The 25,160-nt window shown below is 39.1% G+C and overlaps 1 protein-coding gene and 1 long non-coding RNA gene across 4 annotated transcripts in view; one reads left to right on the forward strand and one right to left on the reverse strand.

Annotated features, from left to right (window-relative positions):
- The window catches only part of DLG2 (discs large MAGUK scaffold protein 2), a 2,308,738-nt gene that overhangs the window by 1,106,662 nt on the left and 1,176,916 nt on the right, over window positions 1-25,160 (reverse strand). The window contains exon 1 of one of the 3 annotated variants that reach the window (XM_081536921.1): window positions 6,996-7,153. The exons of the other annotated variants lie outside the window; for them this stretch is intronic. Coding sequence (XP_081393047.1) covers window positions 6,996-6,998 — 3 coding nt within the window. The 5' untranslated portion in view covers window positions 6,999-7,153. Of the gene's footprint in view, window positions 1-6,995; window positions 7,154-25,160 lie in introns of those variants that run through there. 3 annotated transcript variants of the gene reach the window in all.
- LOC145524519 (uncharacterized) lies at window positions 7,238-12,014 on the forward strand. Its single transcript, XR_014067620.1, has 2 exons — window positions 7,238-7,404; window positions 10,664-12,014. It is a non-coding gene; the product is annotated as an uncharacterized LOC145524519 (long non-coding RNA).

Here is a 25,160-nt window from a genome sequence, read left to right on the forward strand (position 1 = left end):
AAAACTTTGTATGGTTCCAGTTCCTGTGAGTCTCTCAGCTGAGAATCTAGATATATGGACTAGAGACATATAATCCTTATTGTGTTCTATGTGAATTTCTGGTCATAGAACCTATGAGATATTAATAAAAAACAGGAGTGACACTGGTTCAACATTAAGGTTTAAGGTAATTTCTTAGGCATAGCAGATAATGAATATAGTCATCATCGGGTAAAAAACAGGAAATACGAGCAGACAGACCCTAGAATCATGCCTGAAACACAGTGGGCACTCAACAAATGTGCTGAATGAAGAAAAGAAGCTCAACATAAAAATAAGGTAGGCTTCTAATTATAGGCTGGGGAGGATCATAACTTTTTATGACCAATGTATTTTTTTGTCCTTTCCTTATAAATGATGACAACTCCCCATGAAACCACTGAAAACAATATTCCTAGGATGAGAAAGTTCTGCAAATAACTCAGAGTAAAGTACTTACAAATTCTCTAGGGATTAGTGTGCAAATACATAAGGCTGTTTTGTTTGTTTTATTTCACATGAAATCCTATTCAAACAACTTTCTCTAGCCCTTCAGTGGAGGAGAATTTAAAGGTGAATTAAATTATTTGTAATCTTGGGAAAATAAGAGTATTGCAGAGCTCAGTCAGGGATACCACCGCAGGTCTAGGAGAATCAATATATAGATGAGAGAATTTGTATTGGAGTTAAACCAAGTTTCAAACTCAGATTCTACCCCGTCTTAGCCCTGTGTTAGATTTAGTAGCATTAACATTTAAAAGAATATGTTTCATGTCCCAGGCACCATTTTAAGTAATATACATGTATTTACATGTTTAACACATATAGAAACTACCCATCAATGTTACCTCTGTTTTAATCCTGAGGACCCTGAGATCCAGAGAGGCTAAGAAGCAACTTCAAAGTCACACAGTCAGTAAGTGACAGGAACAAGATACAGATACATGCTCTTGAGTAATGTGCCATCTCTAAGTCTTCACATATTGAATAAAAGCGGTTAATAAATGGCTACTATTAATATTGTATTATTCATTATCACAGATTTTTAAGGAGGCAGCGGTAGGAACATCACAGCAGTAAAGAAAACGGCTTGGGCAAACTCAGAGAGACGGTGACGGACAGGGAGGCTGTGTATGCTGCAGTTCATGGGGTCACAAAGAGTCGGACACAACTTGGTGACTGAACAACAGCAACAAAGAATGTGGACTCAAGTTCAAGTACTGGAACCACTAACTCTGTCTTTGGGCAAGTTATGTAACATCCTAGTGCTTCAGGGCTAATATAAAAATGATATTAATAAGAAGGCCTGTTAGAGTTGTTTATAAATGAAATGATACATGTAAAAGACTTATAATAGTGTTTGGAATATATTACACAATAAATGATTTTTTGTCCATATTGCTCAATTATACTTAGTTTTAAAAAATAAAAACATGGTATGCATTTTTCTTTGTCACTTGCTCTTTCTCCATATGATAGCATATCCTAATTAAAGTACATCTCTCAACATTTTCATTGGCAGCGTATAATTCTCATGTATGACTATACTATAATTCAACTAATTTCCTATTGTTAGACATTCAAGTTTTTTAAATTTTCTTGTCTAGTGTAAACAACTTTGCATACGAACACCCACATGCATGAATCTCTGCCTAGTTTGCCTTAGGACCAATCCTTAAGACTGAAAATTCTATCTCAATAGTAATATAACTTTAATAATAAAGAAGGAAACCATACAGAGGAATTAAATGACCTATTCAAAATCTTCAGAACCAATGTGAGTGACCTAGTTAGAAAGAATACCCTCAAAACCACAATCACATTCTTTTTCTCAATGCAAAGATTAAAAATGGACTAAGCTAGTGAAAGGCCAGGCTAAATTTGAACCCAGAAATATTTGATCTCCAAACTTTACTCTTTAGCTTATAAAAGGTGACCTGTGTATGCCATCTTCTTTGCTTAGTAATACAATCTGAATAACTGGCTTAGGTGCCTTGGCATATTCAGATGAAGAGTTTGAACAGACAGAGTTGTTGAATTCTTTGCATCCTGGTGAATCACTGCTCTTTATTTATTATACTTCTAAGAAATAAAAAAGTCTATGCTACCTAAAAGGACAGTCTTGCTGGAAAAGCTTATTTGTTTGCTTCTAAGAGAGGAAAAAGTATCTTCTTCAAAAATGACTGATGTTTCTAAGACCCAAATGTCACTCAGTCAAACACCCATAACCACCATTTGCTCCATAAATACGTAATTGTTGTAAGAAAACAGCAACATTTTAAGAAAACAACAAAACTTGAGATTGTTCTTGGAAAATAATTATTTCATTTTTGCTGTAAATTGTTTCACCACTAACTAAACTGGATAAATGTCCTAAATTAGGATGAACTATCAATATTTTTCCCAGGTTTGAGTCAAGAGATGCCACAGTGAGTTTTCAGATGAGGGCGTAAGATCTCTCTGTTCTAGCTTTCCTAACATCAACATTTTCTTCCCTTTATTCTACACTACTCTTGTTTATCTAGAATTTAATTCAATTAAAAATCATATTTCTTTCCAACTGATCAATTCCTTTATTCCTTAAATATATGTTTTGAAGACCTACTATGTCCTGGAAATAAAATCTGAAGATTATATAGTTTCTTCCTATGAGGAACTCCAAGTCTAACAGATGGATAATTTGTCCTTAAGGTTTTCTGAAATATAATGCCTTACAAATTCAAACTAAGCTTAAATAGGTGCTATGTATTATGGTGCAAAAGTGGAACACACACAAAGGAAACACAGAGGGAACATATGCCAACCAAAAAGAGATGGTAGAAAAATATTTTTAATCGACGCCAGTGGTAAAAACTTTACAAATTACTTTGGAACTTCAACATAATAGAATGGAAGGCACAGTTTAAATGCATTCACATTAGTACAACTCAACACACTAAAAGTATAATCAAATGAAAGTTCTATGCCATAATGGCCATAAAAAGAAACAATTATTTATCTTAAGGGGGAAACTCTATTGGCACTTAAGGGACAAAAATAGCAGTTTGCTGTTATAATGTGTCCTCTTTTTTTCATTTCTCTGCCAGAATCTCAGAACTTCATTTCCCTTGTTTCTTAAATATGTAGATTTCAAAAAAGAGCTCAGGCTCTTAAGAGATGTTTTGCTTACACACTTCCCAACTTATATATTATTTCATGGACACAATGCACAGAATGAAAATGATTTTAAATGAGCCTTCATTACACTCCTTAACAACTTTATATAAATATGGAAATCTGTGATTATGATTTCTTTTAAAAAATCATGAAAATCCTAAATTCTTTAAGTTGTTTCCTGCACCCATGACTCTTTAGCTATCCTTATATCGCCTTGTGTTATCCACAAAAGCAAAAGAGTTAGTGATGTTTGCTCCATGGATGGTGAAACCTGTCAGTCTGCATGGAACTATAATTAACTCTCATGTTCTGGGCATAAAGCTATTTATTTCCTGACAGTTACACCACTGAGAAAGTCACTGGATGAGATTAGACATCTTTGCTGGGAGGAAAATAATGCTTCCCAAATCAGATGAGAGGTGCAGGGCCTGACAATAATTCCTTCATAGCAAATAGGGTCCAGTCTCAGGAAGATATGACTAAAATATAATGTTACAAAAGAAAGCTATACTGTGCTAATCCCATCGCTGGTATCCAACAGGTTCAAAAAAACAGTGATTAAGTGCCTGGGCTCTGGGATTATCATGTCTGGGTTCAAAACTCAGCTCTGCTTCATATTATGTGATGGAAATATTCACCTATCCTTATTGGTTAATCAGTATTCTCATACATAAATAAAGAGAATAAGAACTGCCTAATAGGACTGTTCTCAGAATCAAAAGAAAGAAAATACTTGGAATTGGGTCCCCAGGAGGTGCTAGTAGTAAAGAACCGGTCTGCCAATGCAGGAGATGTAAGAACCTTGTGAATTTAATACCTGGGTCAGGAAGATCCCCTGGAAAAGGGAATGGTAACCTACTCCAGTATTCTTGCCTGGAAAATTCCAGGAGCAGAGGAGCCTGGAGGGCTACAGTCCATAGGATCTCAAAGAGTCGGACACAACTGAAGCGACTTAGCTTGCACATAAAATAAGGACTGGAATATGGTTAACATTCAGTAAATAATACTTGTTATTATTAATTTTTGACTCTCATTCAGATTTTTACTGTATCTGGATTTCTAATTGCCTGTTTCTTTTTCTATATCTTTTCTTAACTTCATTCATTTTCATACACTGTATCATGTATTTTCTTGTCTTATTCCCAATTATGTTTTAACTCTGCATCATTGTATCTTTTCAGTCACATCTTCTTTCACCCAGAGACTTCTAACTAGAGTTACCTGGCTATCTGAGGGAAATTTCATGTGCTTTTCTCTCGTCCTGTTTTTGCAAATATTACCCATCTCTCAGAGATGGATAGTTGAGAGGATTTCACAATATAATTTACACTAAAGTTCATCATAATGCCATGCATAGAGCACAGAGTTACTCAATTGATGCTGCTGCTGCTGCTAAGTCGCTTCAATCGTGTCCGACTCTGTGCAACCCCATAGACGGCAGCCCACCAGGCTCCCCCGTCCCTGGGATTCTCCAGGCAAGAACATTGGAGTGGGTTGCCATTTCCTTCACCACAATTGATGGTGGTAACCATTATTTTAACCCATTGTTCTTCTTTCTGGATAGCCTGTGACCAATCTTTAGGTATTAGTTCAGAAGCTTCCTGTGAGAGACCAACTGTTTCTGAAACTACTTTTAGATTTTAGTCTACTCTTCGAATACCCCGTCTCTAACTACTCACTAAACACCTGACAGTTCAAGCATTTCCTCTCTTACTTTGAAATTCTCTATCTTTCTGCCTCCCTCCCCCTCAATGAAACTTTAAGGTCTTTGAGATTGAGGAACATGGCTTATTGTAACTTCCTTCTCTAACTCAGTGTGGGGTAACACAAGCACTCAAAACACGTTTATCGGATTTTTTCTACATAACTCAGGATAAGATAAACCCTTTTGCAAACTCATCAAGGCTTTGTCCCTGAAGTTTTAAGTGAGTATTTAGCAGCTTTCTCTTATATCTTTATTTCAGCCTTTTTAACTTAAGAAAACGTTTCTATCCCATTAAATTTGCCTTCACTTTTATTTACATAAGAAATCCATTCTTAGCATTCTTCCAATTTTTCTCTACAAGGTTAGCAAGGAGGTGCAGAAAAATTCATTTGTATAGATAATACGAGATACCTATGTTTCTGGAAAGAGAATTCAAAACAAAATCTTGTTCTTTAAATGACAAACAGAAGAATAAACACACATGTAACTCATATGAAAAAAAAAAAATTTAAGTGGTTACATCCAAACCAGTGTTTGTCCCTAATGCATATCTTATGTCCTATAACACAGCCTCATGAAAGTTAACTTTCACCCAATCAGGACATCTTGGGTCTTCCCATAATTGACAGTGCCAAATGATACAGACAACGGACTGGTTGGGAATTCAGGGTCAAAAATGCTGTAGGCAAACAGGATTTCAAATAAGCCTATAGTATAGTAGAAAAATTAGATTATGTCAGTTAATAATAATGAGCTTTGAACAAGTTGCTTAACTTCGGTAAACTTATATTGACTCATCTGTAAAAGAGGGTAAAGCTACCTTCCACGGAACTGTGGACAGGATTACATGAGATGACTTATTGGAAAGTCCTTTGTAACCTTGGAACAATACATCAAAAAGGATGGTTAAATATTGTGAAGCCCTCAAGTTGGCTAGTTCTGAATTTCAGCACAAAGGACTCTTCTTGCTTTTATTCAATACTTCTAATCATTAGGGCCTATGTTTTTTTGTTTTGTTTTTTTTCTGTCTCTCCCCTAAAATGAAGTCTTTTGAAGGCAGTCTTATCTTTTTCCTCGTCTTGTTTACCAAAACATATGGCTTTGAACACAGTAGGTGATCTAAAGTCTGGTGAATGTATGAAAGAATGATAAAGAATGAAATGATTGCCCACTAGGGAATAAAAAGTTAAATAAACAAATTGCTCTTCTGATGAGGAAACTATTGGTTAAAACATTTTCACAGAAAAGAAAGATATTGATTGCAGTTGACATATGTAGAACGATTCAAAGTACAATCATCTCATGTACCCGAAAGTAAGTGGGGGAGGTGCTGGATATTAGAGAGTGTACTTGGTAGAGGAGGTAGGTACTCCAAAAGTGGTTTCATTCTGAATTTTGAATCTTTAATGCCATAATGCTTATAAGTCTGCTGTCCCTCCAGCCACACAAAAGTGTAATGGACAGATGCCTTATGCCCTCATAAAGTTCTACTGGCAGAGCATATTCTCCCAGAAAGAGAACTAGGATGTGAACTGCCAAGCTTTGCCTCAGTGACTCTTTATTTCCACTTCACTGACTGATCAGCTTCATTCTTAAAGATATAATTTTATTTGTATCCACTAACTCACTCATTTGGATGACCTTCATGTCTTGCTGACCTGGGATACCTCTAGTTTCTCTCAGATAACCCACATACCTAGATCTAATAAGGCTTGATTTTATAAGTTAACTCTGAGGTTAATCTTATTTTCTTCATCTCACAGTTCATGGGGACCTAACTGCTCTTTCTTCTCTCCCCCTTCCACAGTGTGCTTCCTACAGACTCTAAAGGATTTTGAATAACTTCAGAATGACACATCTGTTTCAGATTATTAGAAACTATAGTTATGAATATGGAGGTGGGGGCATCATGGACTCTTCTTACTTAACATGTGCTCTTCCACTCTTTTGTATCAGAATGACTATGCAGAAAGCAATTCCAGCCTCCTTAGCTGTCCAGGGTGAATTAAACTTAAGCATTAGCCTATTGATTTAGTTTGGCCCGTGAAATATGCCATTCCATTGACAAGGTGATGTGTCATTTCTTGCATTTTTAAAACAAGTGCACAATCCTTACCATTCTTTCCCTTTTGCTACAGCAGCTTCATAAAGTGGAACATCTGTCATCCTGGGCTCCTGGGTAAGGATGTTAAGAGCCAAATATCCCACCATTCACCACCATGAAATGTGAATTTGGGAAATAAATGAGACTGAGATTCTGTGGCTATCTCTCCCAGCATTGTTGCTGTTTAGTCACTAAGTCATATCTGACTCTTTTGTGACCTCATGGACTATAGCCTGCCAGGCTCCTCTGTCCATGGGATTTCCCAGGCAAGCATACTGGAGTGAGTTGCCATTTCCTTCTCCAGGGGATCTTCCCAAATCAGGGATCGAACTCACGTCCCCTGCATTGGCAGCAGATTCTTTACCACTGAGCCACCTAGGAAGCCCCCTCTTCCAGCATAGGCTAGCCTATTTAGACACAGGTAAGCTTAGGGTTATCATTTGCCCTCCCCCACCCCCACAATTTCTGTACCAACAGATAAAGAACTGGTTCAAGTAGGTGGTCATTTAGTCAGCTTAGAAAGTTTTTATCATGGAAATGAACAAACTCCAATGACTATCTGTTCATCTCCAACAGTAATTTATGAGCTTTCTTAATATGGATCAGGAATTCTGGGGTTGATTGGCTATAATTCTGCCAAGCTAGAATTCTGGGGCTTGCAAAACAAAACTTGACCCTGGATGAGTTCACCAAGATAACTCACCCCTTTTGAAGATTTTTTGAAAGAGCCAAGTGGCTCTTTATGAAATATTTAAGCTATGCCTATTCCTGTTTATTAGAGGGCCTGGCGTGCTGCAGTTCATGGGGTCGCAAAGAGTCGGACACGACTGAGTGACTGAACTGAACTGATTCCTGTTTATTAGAGGCATCAACAATAGTCATTGATGTTTTAAACTTGAACAATCTACTAGGATAATACTTTCCATGTATTTAAAGGGCTAACTAAGTCTCCAACACTATTGTGCATCTATAATACACAACATCATACGTGCTTTTATATGTTGTTTTTGTTCAGTCACTGTCATGTCTGACCCTTTGCGACCTCATGAACTGGAGCACACCAGGCTTCCCTGTCCTTCACTGTCTCCTGGAGTTTGCTCAAATTCATGTCCATTGAGTTGGTGATGCCATCTAACCTTCTCATCCTCTGTCACCCCCTTCTCCTTTTGCCTTCAATATTTCCCAGCATCATAGTCTTTTCCAACGAGTTATCTCTTCTCATCAGTGGCCAAAGTATTGGAACTTCAGCACCAGTCCTTCCAATGAATATTTCAGGGTTGATTTCCTTTAGGATTGACTGGTTTGATCTCCTTGCTCTCCAAAGGACTCTCAAAAGTCTTCTCCAGCACCTCAATTCAAAAGCATCAATTTTTTAGCACTCAGCCTTCTTTATGGTCCAACTCTCACATCTGTACATGAGTACTGGAAAAACCGAAATGATGTCTTTGCTTTTCAATACACTGTCTAGGTTTGTCATAGCTTTCCTTCCAAGAAGCAAGCATCTTTTATATTTATTCTACTCTGTAATTCTCTTACATGATAATAAGGTAAATTGACCTATACTTACTTTATAGAGGAGTAGCTTACTTATGTAATTGTGCAGCTTATATGAAGCCAGAATTTTAACCCAGTTATTCTAATTCTAAAGCTAGGAGGCATTATACACAGTAAAGGATTTTATTGGATGCTTATTATTTGGCTAAACGAGGAAGCTATCTCCTACATGCAATGATCTGGTAAACATGTCCCTGTTTACCCTCTCTCTATGGAACTTAATTTGATATACTTTGAATACATAATACCTCCATTTTTCATTTTATTCATTAAGAAGTAAGAATGAACAATAAGTAAGAATGAACAATACCCAATAATGAGACTAAATAACATAATTCCTATGGAGTCAAAGTGAGTCATATGCAATAACGTGCAAGAAACACCCAAATAACTCTAAAGGATGATAACTGAATATGTATTGTGACACAAATATGCTTAACTCATTCCAAAATGGCTTACCCTGACTCCATGATCAATCATCTTATCAATAATAATTTTTTTCTTAAATAAGTAGGCAATATGTATGGCTATCAGAAGTCAGAGCTGTAATATTTCTGCCTTAAGATAGAAGAGACAGAGTAGAAGCAACTGTGAACACAGTTGTCCATATTACTTTGCCTCTGTATTTCTCAATGCCTTCTGGTACCCCAACTCTGACTGCTTTGGCTCTGGTCTTAGAGCCTTAGTTCTAACTTTGATTGTTGGGCTAGATTCTTTGGACAACAATTTCTATACCCAAAGGACTACAGTCTGGATCACAGAATTAGCCCTTGCTCACGCCTGCAGGGCATTTGGATCTAATTTTCGGTGACGCCCTAAACTCATACCACACCCTACTTTCCTGGTTCTCTCCATAGGGATAAAGAGACTTTGAAGGCCCCACCTGTGCTTGCTAAAAATGTCTATTCACCTTAAAAGTTAGCAACTACATGCTAATGAAGGTCAACATGGTGTCACTGAAACAGGGTAGGGTTAAGAGAAACCCCATGGGCTCAGACTCAAACAAATTTGTTGACAGATCATCTCTGCCTTTTGCTATCCACAAGGTTATCAAATCTTAGAGACTCAATATATTTATCAGTTAAATGGATATTGTAATTAACTACCTCACAGGGATTTTGTGGAAAATAAACAAAACAACAACTGAAACTACAGACCATATGAAGGTCCTAGGACAGTATAGACACATAGTGGGTGCTCAGTCAATATTTATTCTTGTCCTTTCCCCCTCTCTGTGTTAGTCAGGATAGGTTAGGTTTATTTTAAGAATACAGTAAATCTCAGTAGCTTAATAAAACTAAGTTTATTTCTCACTCATACTACATCATTGCAGGTCAGCAGGGCACTCTGTTCTACATAACCACTCAGGGATCTATTTAGAATGAAAGTGAAATGAAAGCGTTAGTTGCTCAGTTGTGTCCAACTCTTTGCAATCCCATGGACTGTAGCTTGCCAGGCTCCTCTGTCCATAGGATTTTCCAGGCAAGAATACTGGAACAGGTTGTCATTTCCTTCTCCGGGGATCTTCCCGACCTAGAGATCGAACCCAGGTCTCCTGCATTGCAGGCAGACTCTTGACTGTCTGAGCCACCAGGGAAGCCCCGACTCCATATTCTGTCACTACATCATCCCTGCGTCAGGGCAAAAATACACTAGAGGAGCGATGCACTGATACTGCTTAGGGCTGGGCATGACACATATCACTTTTCCCACAATCTGTTCACCAGAACTAGCCATGTGACTGATTCTACCTACAAAAGGGTAAGCAAGATAGAGTGACAAGTCAGGTAACACCACTCTCTTTGCCATTTCTTCTCTATTCCTCTACAAGAAGTAGATCTCAGTAAGGTATTGATTGATACAAGTGTTACCTGTGAGTAGGCCTTCTAACAGATCTTCATAAGGCTTAAACAACTTAGATTTTGAAGGCTCTGCTTCATTAGAATGAAGGCTCTGCTTCATTCACCCCAACTCAGGTTAAACCCATATTCAGTGAGCTCCAGTGAAGACTGGCCAAAATCAACATATGATGTTACTTTTATTCTCCTCTGAACAAACTATTCAAAATCAGAGAGGGTTTTTCAAGCTGATTACCAAATAAGCTTTCTGCATTTGCTTTTTGATAGGTCCCTCCTACGAGTACAGCAAGAGTAAGTCTCCAATTATCAAGGTGGTGTGAATCACTATGTTGATTATTTATATGTCAACATCAATAACAAGATGAACTCTATCTATTGAAAAAACAGGTGTAAAAATCTGCCTGAAATAACAGTTTTCATTCCTAGAGGCAGAAAAGAAGGTAAAAAGTTCTTTGAGCTAAGGCAGGACAATATCCTATGAATGTCCTTGGAGTAATGGAGCAACACCTGCCACTAAGGAAGCTCATTATCATTGGCTTAAAAAAATCAGAAGGACTTCCCTGGTGGTCCAGTGGTTAAGAATTTGCCTGGCAATGCAGGGGACACAGGTTTTATCCCTGGTCTGGGAAGATTCCACATACCACGGAGGAACTAAGCCTGTGCGCCACAACCACTGAGCCCATGCTCTGCAACAAGAGAAGCCACTGCAATGAGAAGGCCGTGTTCTGCACCTAGAGAGTAGCCCCCACTTGCCACAGCTAGAGAAAACCCGCATGCAACAATGAAGACCCAGTGCAGTCAAAATAAATAAATAAATTTTTTAAATATATCAGAAGCTTCAAGGTAAAGTACAGAAACATCTTTCTATCCATTCAATATCTTATTCAGCAGTTATTTGGTACATGCTATGTGGTAGCCACTAAGTTAAACACTGAACATAAAAAGATAAGTAGGACTGTATTCTCAGTAAGTTCATAGCAATGAAAAACATGCCTCATCCTAAGTTGATGATATAGTACAATTAAGACATCCCTCCATAAGCAGAACATAGATTCTTCTTTATCTGACTTGGAAAAGCCAAGAAAAATCAATATAAGAAATCGATACAACCAAATTGGGAGTGAGTATAGTAGGGAAAATTATACAGAAAGTTTTGGTTTCAGAAGAAATATCTAGCTGTCATATCTGACTTCATCTACCGAGTTGCTTAGGCAACCAGAAAATACGAGAAAAACATTGGGAAAATGTACTGAATGGTTAATTGATAGCAATTTAGTACTTCCTTTCAGATACTGAATTTGTCTGAAAGTTATTATTTTTCTTGGTTCTAAAATGTATGGTTTCCAATGGCAATAAAATTCATCTAAGTAACCCAAGATAAACCACAAACTCAGTGCTTATAAAATTACTGTTTATTTTAAAATGCTTAAGATATTGCCCAGTATAAGTAAAATACTCAATAAAATTTAGCCACTGTGATTATATTTGCAGAATAATTTGCATTATTATTATCACAATCCCACCAATAAAAAAAGGGACAAAGACTGTCTTTGGATATACAGCTGACAATCAGTAAGTAGAATAGTTTACATGTATTTTTGTTATCACATTTCTAAAATAATATAAAGTTTACTCACTTCAGCACAGCCTAATACTGTAGGTATTTTTTGAAAGTTTTTCAATTCAAATTTTCCCAAATAGAAGTATGGTGAAAGATTATAAAATCTACAAGATACTGTGAAATACAGTAAGATTCTGATGCAGTGCTTAGGGAGTTTACAAACTGGTAAGACTATTAAGAGAAGTACAGAGATATGTATAATGAGATATTGGGCCAGAGGAGAATTGAAGAAAACCATGGGGATTCAATAAAGGACATGTCCTGGAAAATGAGGAAAGGCTCCATAGAGAAGCTACCATTAAAATGACATTGAAAAATAGATGGGAGGATTTCAACAGGCTGAGATAAAGGAGAGTTAACCAACTATCTGGGAGAAGTGAGAATATATTCCAAATGAACAAGCATGGAGGCCAAAAAAAAAAAAAAAAAAAAGTATCATAATATGTTCCAGGAAGATAATCTCATTTCGCTGGAGAAAAGGGATTATTGGCAGATGTACCTGGAGATGCAGAAGTAAACCAAATTAGAACTAAATTTGAACAGCAGAGAAAAAGCTAAATAAATCCATAGGTATCAAGAAATGTTATCTTTATATTTCTGGTCTCTTTCCCTCACTTTCATAAAAGGACCATCCAGGTTGTCGCTAAGAAACCAAAACAAAAAGACAGGTTGACCCAGAGTTCACTCTTTGGAATTACAAAACAAGCTATTGAAAGTCAAACCCAGGGAACAAAGGGAACTTCTTCAAAGAGTTTCATTGTGGCAATGGAACTGGAAGGAGAATGAGAGACAGAAAGAGGCCTCACTAGTAGCGTCCAGGGACTTTACTAGAGGAGAAGCCTTGGATCTGGGAGGTTATTAGAGTGCAGTGTTGATGGGAATGACCTCCAGATCTGGTCAAAGTTGAGGGGAGCCTTGCTGATGACTGTGGTCAAAGCCAGGACGGGAGCTGCATGGGAGCTGTGCTAATGAAGCCTTGGAGCCTTGTCAGTCTTTAGTCTCTTTACTGCAGGATATAGGGTTTTGAACTGTAGTGTAAGAGAAGACTCTTGAGAGTCTCTTGGACTGCAAGATCAAAACAGTCAATCCTAAAGGAAATCAGTCCTGAATATTCAGCTGAAGCCGAAGCTCCAGTACTTAGGCCACCTGATGGGAAGAACTGACTCATTGGAAAAGACCCTGATGCTGGGAAAGATTGAAGGCAGGAGAAGGGGAAAACAGAGGATGAGATGGTTGGATGGCATCGCTGACTCGATGGACTTGAGTTTGAGCAAGCTCTGGGAATTGGTGATGGACAGGGAGGCCTGGCGTGCTGCAGTCCATGAGGTCACAAAGAGTCGGAAACGACTAAATGACTGAACTTAACTGATAAGTTTTCTGGATTGTGACTTGTCTATAGAAGGACCTCTTTCCTTGGCCCACAGACTTGGATGGATTTCTGTCTTAACTGCTCTTCTGTGTGTGACCAGAACCCTTCTTTTCCCCGTGATCAATGACACTTGGAAGACAGCTTTCTCTACTTCCTCATCACTGTCTCACTGCCTCTGAGCCAGAAAGTGAGCTGGAATACAATGGAGTGGTGATTACATGAAAGAGGGCTTCACTTCGGATATATTAAAGGGACTGGACAGTGGCGGAAACCTATTCTAAAGGTGAAGAAGAATGAATAAGGTATTTGACAGGGTTGGTGGAAGTAACAAGTACTGTAGATTATCTGAGATGCAAAAAAACTATAATTTTATATCTAAATGTATATTTAATGTTGATATGTATAGTTGTGACCCAATAAACTAAATTATCACATAAGGAATAAAGATATGCTTCCTCTTCTTCAAGAGTACTTGTGTAAGGTATATTAACTGGGCTATGCAAAGACGAGACCTGGTCTGCCATAATTGTTCAAATGTTCAGTAATAGTAGCAGTTCAGAAGATTCAGAAATATCAGATAACTTCATCCAAGTCTATATACCTGGTAAGTTTCAGAAAAGGCTCGAATCAATTGCTCTGCCTCTTTCCACAGTGCCACAGATCCATCCTCCACTGCTTTATCTTTGACACTTAAAGGATAAAGACAGCTTAAAATTTATGATACTATAAAACAAACTGCACAGTAGTATTTTTCTCTTCTTCTGTTAGCTATTATCTGTCTTTGGTTTAAACACTCATTATTTATGTATCCAAGAATAATGGTGATTCTTTATTCTACATTTGAGGTATAGGCCCTATTATTTGCACGCTCTATTCCCTTTGAGTATTACCACCTAGTTTTTTCTTGTGCGCATGCATGCTAAGTCGCTTCAGTTGTGCCTGACTCTTTTCAACACTATGGACCAGAGCCCAGTAGGCTCATCTGTTCATGGAGTACTCTAGGCAAGAACACTGGAGTGGGTTGCCATGCCTTCCTCCAGGGGATCTTCCTGACCCAGTGACTGAAGCTGCAGCTCTTGTCTGTTGCATTGGCAGGCGGGTTCTTTACCACGAGAGCCATCTGGGAAGGCAACTTTTTTCTTGACTTATCCACTATCCTTACTTAAAAGTTGCTTCTTAATTATTTTCACTAAACACTTCACTGCCTTCTAGTGAAGGAAGCACAAGATACCTTATGATAAGCAAGTGCAAGCTTGTTTAAATTCTCAGTGTATACTTGCCACACTAACGTTTTAATAAGAACAATATTAGATGGGGTTTATGTTTAAATCACTTAGCATACCTCGTCAAAATTAGACTCGACAATTTCCTTCAACTCCCACTTTTGTTTTTTCAAACTTCTTATTAGCACCACCATCCACACAATTACCCCAGTTTGAATCCCTAAAGGCTTTTTTGAAACCTCTTTTCTTGTCCCAAACTTAATAAGCTTTCAGCTCTTTTCAATTATATTTCTATAATTTCTCTTATATCCACCTCCTCCTCTTTCTCTTCCCCACTACCATGACCCTAATGAAGACCAGTCACTTTTAATCATGGTATTTTGACATGAGGCTTTGACATTCTTGGATGAGGAAACGAGTAATGAGATGGATTTCAGGAAATTAGTTACTATTAATAAAAACAAAATTTGGACTTAATTTAAAAAATAAATTAGAAAAAAAAATAAGTCCATCCTCATAATAACAGGAGTCTTACTTGCCTACATCCCTATCTCTACACTTTATTGAGAGTAAAGGAAGGAGTAGGGTTCCAGCAATTAAGATGCTGAAGGTACATTCCTCAGGTTACATCCTTGGTCTTTATGGATATAATGTCATCCTTCAGTTGTGTTTTGACAGAAACCAAGTTTGACAACAATAGCCAAAGTATCACTTTGCTTCCAATTTGCTTTTCCTCTAATTCATCCTATACGCTGCCAGAAGATCACTTTTCTTAAGAAAGAACAATTCGCTGAAAACACAGTGTCCATGTTTAAAAATATCCTGTGGCTCCCCACAACCCAGGGTAGAGTCCAAATCCCTCATGTTGAAATACTGAGCTCCTTCAACCTAGGCTCACTTTATTATCTTGTTCCTAATAGTTTTTCTCAGTCATCCCTCATTTCAATCAAACCAAAATGCTGGCTATACCCTTCCAAATTAATGTCAATAGGACCCCTCTATTCATACCATTCCTTCTTTCTGCAGTGGTTTGCATGAACTTGTCCATGCATCCAAGTGCAACCAAACCTTTAATCCCCAGCTTAAAACTATGTCGTCCATGAAACCCTTCCTATCATCCATGTTCAAAATGTCTCTTCTTCATAACTCTGAATTCTTTCTATCATGTATGAGCATTATTTTTGCCTGAGGATGAAGAGGATGATAAAGTAGAGAAGAAAAAAAAGAATGAGGAAAATGAGGAGGAAGAAGTGGAAGAAAATTGTGGCTAAAAAAGCTGGAAAAAGAGCAAGGGGAAGAATCAAAGAAACGATGGAAGAAAATCAAAGATGTTTCAGAAGTGTTTGAAGGAAATCTACTAAGAAAGAGAATGAAAAAAGCAACCTTTAGCAAATCTTGGAAATGCAGAATGTTCAGTGGTTAATAAGAACATGAGCTCTTAAGTCAGAGAGAATGGGCTCAAGCCCCAGGTCTCTAATCTGCTAGATTGGTCATATTGTGTGCTGTGCTCAGTCGCTTCAGTCATGTCCAACCCATTGTGACCCAAGACTATAGCCCGCCAGGCTCCTCTGTCCACAGGATTCTCCAGGCCAGAATACTGGAGTGGGCTGCCATTTCCTCCTCCAGAGGATCTTCCTAATCCAGGGATTGAACATCTCTTAGGTCTCCTGCATTGGCAGGTGGGTTCCTTACCACTAGCACTACCTGATGTGCTACAGCTGTCATATTAGGCAATCACAGTTTTGTCATCTGTAAAACGGAAATAATAATAGTAGTTATCTCAGATCCTCTGGAGAAGGAAATGGCAACCCACTCCAGTACTCTTGCCTGGAAAATCCCATGGACGGAGGAGCCTGGTAGGCTACAGACCATGGGGTCACAGAGAGTCGGACACAACTGAGTGACTTCACTTTCACAAGACTGTTGTGAGGATTAAGTAAGATTGTATTAGTGATGCGCTTAAGACAGAATCTGGCATATGATTTTGAATTATATAAATTTAAACTGTGATACTGTATGAGAAATGATTTTATAATTTCTCTTAAAATAGGAAGAGGGTAGCTGAAAATAAGGGGAAGAGCTGAAATGTACACATTCCAAATACCAATACTGTAAAGTGAATGAGGGGTGAGCAGCAGTCAGGGCTGAATATTATTATTAAATGGAAAGTGCAGAGAACTTTGTCTTAATTCAGTCATCTACTGGCATCTGTTTAATCATAGCTCTTGACGACTTTTAGTGGAGATTAATTTGGGGTCCCTAGAAATAAGCTATTGATATCTTCACAGAAAATAAGCAGATTAGCAACTTCCTGTTGGTCAACAGGAGTAGGCAAAAAGAGTAGAGGCCTGAGCAGAAGAAGCTCAGATTTAAACAGCAGATCTAAAATCACCATGTGACCCAGGAATACCACTTCTAGGCATATACCCTGAAGAAACCTAAACTGAAAAAGATACATGTACCCCAGTGTTCACTGCAGAACTATTTACAATAGCCAAGACATGGAAGCAATTTAGATGTCTATCAACAGATGAATGGATAAAGAAGCTGTGGTACATATATACAATGGAACACTACTTAGCCATAAAAAGGAACACATTTGAGTCCGTTCTAATGAGGTGGATGAAGCTAGAGCTAATTATACAGAGTGAAGTAAGCCAGGAAGAGAAAAACAAATATAATTTATTAATGCATATATAGGGAATCTAGAAAGATGGTACTGACGAATTTGTTCACAGAGCCAGCAATGGTGATACAGACATAGAGAACAGACTTAGGGATGGGGTGGGGGAGAAGAGGGAGAGGGTGAGATGAATGGAGAGAGTAGCATGGATGCATATACACTGCTGCTGCAGCTGCTGCTAAGTCGCTTCAGTCGTGTCCGACTCTGTACAACCCCATAGACGGCAGCCCACCAGGCTCTGCCATCCCTGGGATTCTCCAGGCAACAACACTGGAGTGGGTTGCCATTTCTTTCTCCAATGCATGAAAGTGAAAAGTTGAAAGTGAAGTCGCTCAGTCGTGTCCGACTCTTAGCGACCCCATGGACTGCAGCCTACCAGGCTCCTCTGTCCATGGGATTCTCCAGGCAAGAGTACTGGAGTGGGGTGCCATTGCATATGTAAATAGATAGCCAGTGTAAGTTTACTGTATGACTCAGGGAACTCAAACAGGGGCTCTGTAGTAACCTAGGGGTTGGGGGAATGGGCAGGAGGTGGGAGGGAATTTCAAGAGGGAGGGGGCATATGTACACCTGCAGTTAACTCATGTTAATGTATGACAGAAATCAAACCAATATTGTAATCATCAATCAATTTAAAATAAATAAACATTTTTAAAAATAATAAAGACCAGATCTAAAGGTGCTTTTGAAAAAGTCTGGGGTTTTCATAACATCTTACGAAAAAGTCCAAAAAAACTTTTTGGCCAAGCCAATACCTATGTGTAGTTCAAAACCCGATATGACTTAGTTGTCTCCTTGACATCCTCTATCTTCTAGAGTCTGGAGAGTAGGAGCAATAACAGCTGACACAGCTTATTTTCTTAGATTTTCTAAATGGTGTGTGTGTGTGACTTCACTTAACTCTTACCAACTCTCTAAGATGGGTTCGTTACTATATTTACTTTGCATATTGTGAAACAGATTCAAACAGACAAACATTTACTCAAGCGGTCTAAAAGTTAGTGGTAAAACTATGGTGTGAAGCCAACTAGGCACGCCCCAGTCCTGTGCTCTAAACAATGAAGAGGTATCTTCTGCACCCCTGTGTCACCTCAGTGGTAGAGTTCCATAATTTCCTCTCTACTCCTATCTTTTCTGCTTCTCAGTCATGGAAATGCACGTATAATAAATGAGAAGAAGCATTTACCCATGACTTATCCCTGCCATCTCTAGGTCAGAAGATCCTGAAGAGGACATCCTTTGAGTCATACCAGCCCATTACCAAAGCTAGATCTTGCTTTCCATTCTAGGTTCACTTGGTAAATATTCACCCAGCAACTGTTGGTTTGTGACTCTTGATTTAAAGGTGGAGTTGGCTAATGATAAATCACAACAGGACACGCAATTTAAAACCTTTGAGTCTTCCTTTTCTCATCTGTACACTATGGATACTGATAATGCCTCCCTTGACTCCCTTATTAGATCTATTTTGTGCTTTCTCTTATACTTTGGGATGCAGACACTATTTTAAAAGATCTATGCCTTTATCCTTATTACAGTGCCTGGATTTTAATAGATACTCAGAGTTGTTTGGGACTAACTAGCTGATGAATAAGTGAATAAATAATGATTAAACACTTTGAATGACATACAAAAGCAATTATTTCCCAACTGCCAAAGGAGTGAGAAGAGAAAAATCAGCAAGGCTGAGATGCTGGAGCTACACCTCAATGTAAAAAGCAAGAGTGGGAAGAGACAGAATGTCAGGACACATTGCCAGTGTCGGAGGAAATATGACTCCAGTGGCAGACATTAACAAGATGGAGCCCCAGCCCAGGACGAGAAGGAGGATAATTGTATCACTACACCTTGCTTGTTATAATCGACTCTTCCTTTTGGCTCTAACACAGCTGCTCCAAAGTGGTCGTCTTTGAGAAATGTTTTCTGGGCCATTTCTGATGGCCATAGTAAATGGTAGTTTTGCTCACGGCCTGCAAAGCCTACCTCAAAGATCTAAAAATATTTTCAGCTCTTACTTGCAGTGGAGTTCCACAGTTCTTAAAAATTACAGAAATGTTCTTGCTATTACTCTCTCTAAAACTTTCACACTGCCAAGGTCAAACAGGGTTTTCACCTAATGCATTTTCTCTGGTGCTCTGGCCTGATCCTTGACTCAGCATCTTTTCCAAGATCTACATTCACATTTACATCTTTTAATTTCATACGGTAGGGAAGTTTACTACTCTACCTTTTATCAGAAGCAGCTGTTAAAGAAAAGAAGGCTTGTGGTGTTTTAGATGCTTTTCAAAAGGCATTTTAAGTACACATGAGGTAAAAAATTATGATACAACAGAAGTTATAAAATGAGGTATTGATTTAATTTCACACATCAGAGAGATAAACTTAAGGCTTTTTAGGCTGGAATATGTTACATTTCAGAACTGAGGCAACAACTGTTTCAGTATCAATAAAAGGTTCACATTTATTATTTACCCCACAGATTCCAAGAGCTGAAGAATTTTCCTACCAAGCCAACTGCATATAACACATGATGATTTGATTCTTATTAAGAAAAATAAAATATAGTCAATATATCTGGAACCATCATAACAAGCTTCCGATCAGGCTGAACAAACCATTGTTAGCAGAGTGGGTGATATAAATCCTGCCAAAAGCAAAGGAACCAGTTTCTTTTTATAGAATACACAGACTTTTGTACAGCCAATGTTCCACTGGATTAGGCTTTCTGAAATATTGAAAGTAGCCTGGTTAAGAACTCAGTCTTGATACCAGGCAGAGTTGAGTCTGAAGACTGCTTCTATCATTCTATGTCTGTTGGAGGTGGTATGTACAAGATACTGCGTCCCTTTAAGGCTTGGTTTACTTAGTTATACAATGGCAAAAATAAAAGAACAAAACTCAGGACTTCTCTCATGGTTCAGAGGTTAAGAACCTGCCTTCTAATGCAGGGGTTCAATCTCTGGCCGGGGAACTAAGATTCCACCTGCCACAGAGCAACTAAGTCTGCTCACCACAACCACTGAGCCCGTGTGTTCATGAGCGCGTGTGTCAGAACTAGAGAGAAGCACACATGCCACGCAGAAGATCACTCACACCACAACTAAGACCCAGTGCAGCCAAAAGTAAAGAAAATATACATATATATATATTAAAAAAAGAGTACATAACTCAACTAAACTGTGAGAAGTAAGATAATGAATGTAAAATGCTTACTGCAATGCCTAGCATATTCTGTAATGTTAGTTGCTATTTGTGTCATTATCACTAGTCTAATTATTATCATCAGCATTATCATAGCTTTCATCATCACGCCATCCTTATCTTTACTAGATTCCAGATATATAGTGGGCTTGAGAACCTTAGGATCAGAACTACTGGCTTACACAGAGTGTCCTGTGATTTCTAAGATGCAGCAGATATTTGCAACCAACCTAACAAAGGAATATACACATGAAGGACACGAACTTCCTAAAAGCATGCTTATAGAATTATGTTGTGATCCTAATGACAGTGAAAGTCGTTCAGTCATGTCTGACTCTTTGTTACCCCATGGACTATATGGTCCATGGAATTCTCCAGGCCAGAATACTGGAGTGGATAGCCTTTCCCTTCTCCAGGGGATCTTCCCAACCCAGGGATTGAACCCAGGTCTCCTTCATTGCAGGCAGATTCTTTACCAGCTGAGCCACAAGGGAAGCCCAAGAATACTGGAGTGGGTAGCCTATACCTTCTCCAGCAGATCTTCCTGACACAGGAATTGAACCAGGGTCTCCTGCATTGCAGGTGGGTTTCTTTACCAATTGAGCTATCAGGGAAGCCCATAGAATTATGTTGTAATCCTAATGACAGGGTCCCTGAAGGGGGACTCTAAAGGGGAACGGTTTTCCAAGATCTTGAAATGAGAAAGTAGTTGGGTATGGGAAGTAAGACTGTAGGGAAATAGTGAATGACAATATGGGATAAATATGGGCTGAGAAGACTTGATTTCTAGACACATTCCCTTTCCTACCTGAAATGTCTGTCAGCTTGGGGACATGATATAATGGTGGATTAATCAGGTCAGACTCAAATATCATCCAGGTGACTATTACTGGCCTATTGGGAGTGTCTAGCTCGGGCAGAGGTTCAGACTTTTGATGTATTTTACTATCTACATAAAAATAATTTGATACTACCAAGCAGTGAAATCAGTTTTTCTAAGAACAAAGGTAATTCTCAGTCCTTCTTCCTCTCAATATATAAGTAGTGGTGGGTTTTGGAGCTAGTATGCATGGGAACTTCCCCCTACTCACTCATCAACTGCCTCCCTGTCCCCATCCTTTCAAGCTTGCCCCTGCCCAAGTTATAATAACAGCTCCTATTTTGGATGTGTTTTTATATATTACACACTGATCACATTCTTGTACAGTTTGGTAGGCAGAAGTAAAGCTGCTCAAGCTGTTTAACTCTAAAGAAACAGTGAGTGAGTATTAGAATCACTCAAAGTGGGTTCAGATCCCGGCTCTAACCACTCACATAGATCACTTATGTCTATAAAGCAAAAAAACATGCAGGACATGGTGGGGCTATGCACTTGAAATTGGGGATGATAATCTCTACTTTGCTAGTCCCTGAAAATGTATATGATAATGTATTTACAGTGATCAGAACAATGGCTAGCATGTGAGAGGCATTTAAAAAAATGTTTCCTAAAAGGACTAGTAACGTTTAACATCTCCTCATTCACTTTATCAGGAGCATGATGGCTGAAAGAATCATTTTTGCTGAGATGAGCATCTTGGCCTGGAACAGAATTAATGAGAAGTTTTCAAGAGCCCTGTCACAGTGTAATGTAGCTAGATCCATGAATGGATTCAGTTGATACAGGCGAGGTGCTTTAAAAGCACACAGGGTGGGTAGTAGACACCATTGTTGTAGTGTGTAAAAGGCAGAGACTTCTGTGCTTAAAATTATCTTCCTTTTAGATGCGAAGTCAAGTAGGCCTTAGAAAGCATCACTATGAACAAAGCTAGTAGAGGTGATGGAATTCCAGTTGAGCTATTTCAAATTCTGAAAGATGACGCTGTGAAAGTGCTGCACTCAATATGCCGGCAAATTTGGAAAACTCAGAAGAGGCCACAGGACTGGAAAAGGTCAGTTTTCATGCCAATCCCAAAGAAAGGCACTGCCAAAGAATGCTCAAACTACTGCACAATTGCACTCATCTCATGTGCTAGTAAAGTAATGCTCAAAATTCTCCAAGCCAGGCTTCAACAGTAGGTGAACCCTGAACTTCCAGATGTTCAAGCTGGTTTCAGAAAAGGCAGAGGAACCAGAGATCAAATTGCCAACATCCACTGGATCATCGAAAAAGCAAGAGAAACATCCAGAAAAACATCTACTTCTGCTTTATTGACTATGCCAAAGCCTTTGACTGTGTGGACCACAACAAACTCTGGAAAATTCTTAAAGAGATGGAAATACCAGACCACCTGACTTGCCTCCTGAGAAATCTGTATGCAGGTCAGGAAGCAACAGTTACAACTGGACACAGAACAACAGACTGGTTCCAAATAGGAAAAGGAGTACGTCAGGGCTATATATTGCCACCCTGCTTATTTAACTTATATGCAGAGTACATCATGAGAAATGTTGGGCTGGATGGTGAAGCACAAGCTGGGATCAAGATTGCCAGGAGAAATATCAATAACCTCAGATATGCATATGACGTCACCCTTATGGCACAAAGTGAAGAAGAACTAAAGAGCCTCTTGATGAAAGTGAAAGAGGAGAGTGAAAAAGTTGGCTTAAAACTCAACATTCAGAAAACTAAGATCACGACATCTGGTCCCATCACTTAATGGCAAATAGATGGGGAAACAGTGGAAACAGTGGCTGACTTTATTTTTCTGGGCTCCAAAATCTCTGCAGATGGTGACTGCAGCCATGAAATTAATAGACACTTGCTTCTTGGAAGAAATGTTATGACCAACCTAGACAGCTTATTAAAAAGCAGAGACATTACTTTGCCAACAAAGGTCTGTCTAGTCAAAGCTATGGTTTTTCCAGAAGTCATGTATGAATGTGAGAGTTGGACTATAAAGAAAGCTGAGAACTGAAGAATTGATGCTTTTGAACTGTGGTGTTGAAGAAGACTCTCGAGAGTCCCTTGGACTGCAAGGAGATCCAACCAGTTCATCCTAAAGGAGATCAGTCCTGGGTCTTCATTGGAAGGACTGATGCTGAAGCTGAAACTCCAATACTTTGGCCACCTGATATGAAGAGCTGACTCATTTGAAAAGACCCTGATGCTGGGAAAATTGAAGGCAGGAAGGGAAGGGGACAAAAGAGGATGAGATGGTTGGATGGCATCATTCACTCAATGGACATGAGTTTGGGTAAACCCCAGGAGTCAGCGATGGACAGGGAGGCATGTTGCAGTCCAGGGGGTCACAAAGAGTTGGACACGACTGAGCGACTGAACTGACTGAACTAGATACTTGAACATCCATCTTTTAAGAGTGACACTTTTGCATATACTCTGACCTCAATTTTTTCCTAGATCCCTCTGCAAAATATTTGTTGTGGGTAAAAGGAGAGAAACAGCAGATAACACATGGAGTTCTAACTCTTACCTGGAAACAATGACAGCCTAGGGCCCTGGTCTGGGACATTGCACTCAGTGACCAGGAGGCAGGAGGAAGAAGGCAAAAAGTGCTCTGAAACGGGCAGTGTCAATAAAGACCGCCTTTGCCTATACAGTAGGTCCCCTACATAGGAACCTTCAAGTTATGAGCTTTCAAAGATAAGAACGTGTGTTCCATCAGCATCAGACATAAGTGAAATTGCAGCTTGCCCTCCATCTCTGTTGCTGACGATCCTTCAGCTCTTCCATCTCCCGCCTCCTCTCTTTCCTTCAGTTAGTAGCTCTTCTTGCCTGTTTACTCGATGCCAGCCCTGTACACCAGCTGTTGTACTGTGCTACTGTACTTTTCAAGGTCCTGTGAGATTAAAAATGTTTTATTTTTTGAGTTTATTTTTAATACATTTTTTGTGCAAAAAGTATTATAAGCCTATTACAGTACAGTGCTATACAGCCAATTGTGTTAGTTGGGTATCTAGGCTAAATTTGCTGGGCTTATGAACAAACTGGATTTATGAATGTGCTCTTGGGATGGAACTCTGCCATATGTAGGGGATTTACTGTAACATACTTTGACTTTAAGTAGAATAGAAAAACCTAAAACTGTCTTCTCCAAAATTGGTTGCTCAGAGACTTCCACATTTGGAAGGCCTGGGACCCCAGACATTGGGCCACCCCAAGGAGAGTGGGACATGGGCTTAGAAAGTGACTCAGGTAAACGCAGAAGAGTTTAGAGTTGGGACTATGCAAGGCAGTGAGTTGCAGCCGAGGCACGTGAGCCACAAGAACAAAGCCCCAGGGGACAGACATGGCATTGACTGAAATATAAAGATGGTTTCAAGGATAAGGGCCAATGAAGAGCGCTGATCAGAACAGAGGACTAGGTGTAGGTACACTGGGTGGTGGGTAGCAAAACCTCAGCTCTGAGTGAAAGCAGCAGGAGCCATGCAGGGTCATGAGATCTGAGTGCTGGCTGGGTTATCCAGGATTATCTAGAATATGCCTAGAGGCCAAGCCTGACTTCCTTCAGCAGCTTCCAAAGGAGTGTCCTGGCCTCCCATTTCTCCTCCTTTCTTTCAAAATCCTTGGTTGTCTCTGACCTCATTTCTTACTATTCTCCCCCTTGGTCATTCTTTGCTTCTCTGACAGAGTAGTTACAGTCTCAAGGTTCTTATGCTTTCAGGTTTCTGTGCCTAGATATCTTGTTGGCTTGCTTTCTCTCCTTTTTCAGGCCTCTGCTCAAAAT

This window comes from Giraffa tippelskirchi, chromosome 10 (genome assembly GCF_054371585.1).
Source record: "Giraffa tippelskirchi isolate mGirTip1 chromosome 10, T2T-mGirTip1v1.2.pri, whole genome shotgun sequence".
In the NCBI taxonomy this organism is placed as follows: domain Eukaryota; kingdom Metazoa; phylum Chordata; class Mammalia; order Artiodactyla; family Giraffidae; genus Giraffa; species Giraffa tippelskirchi.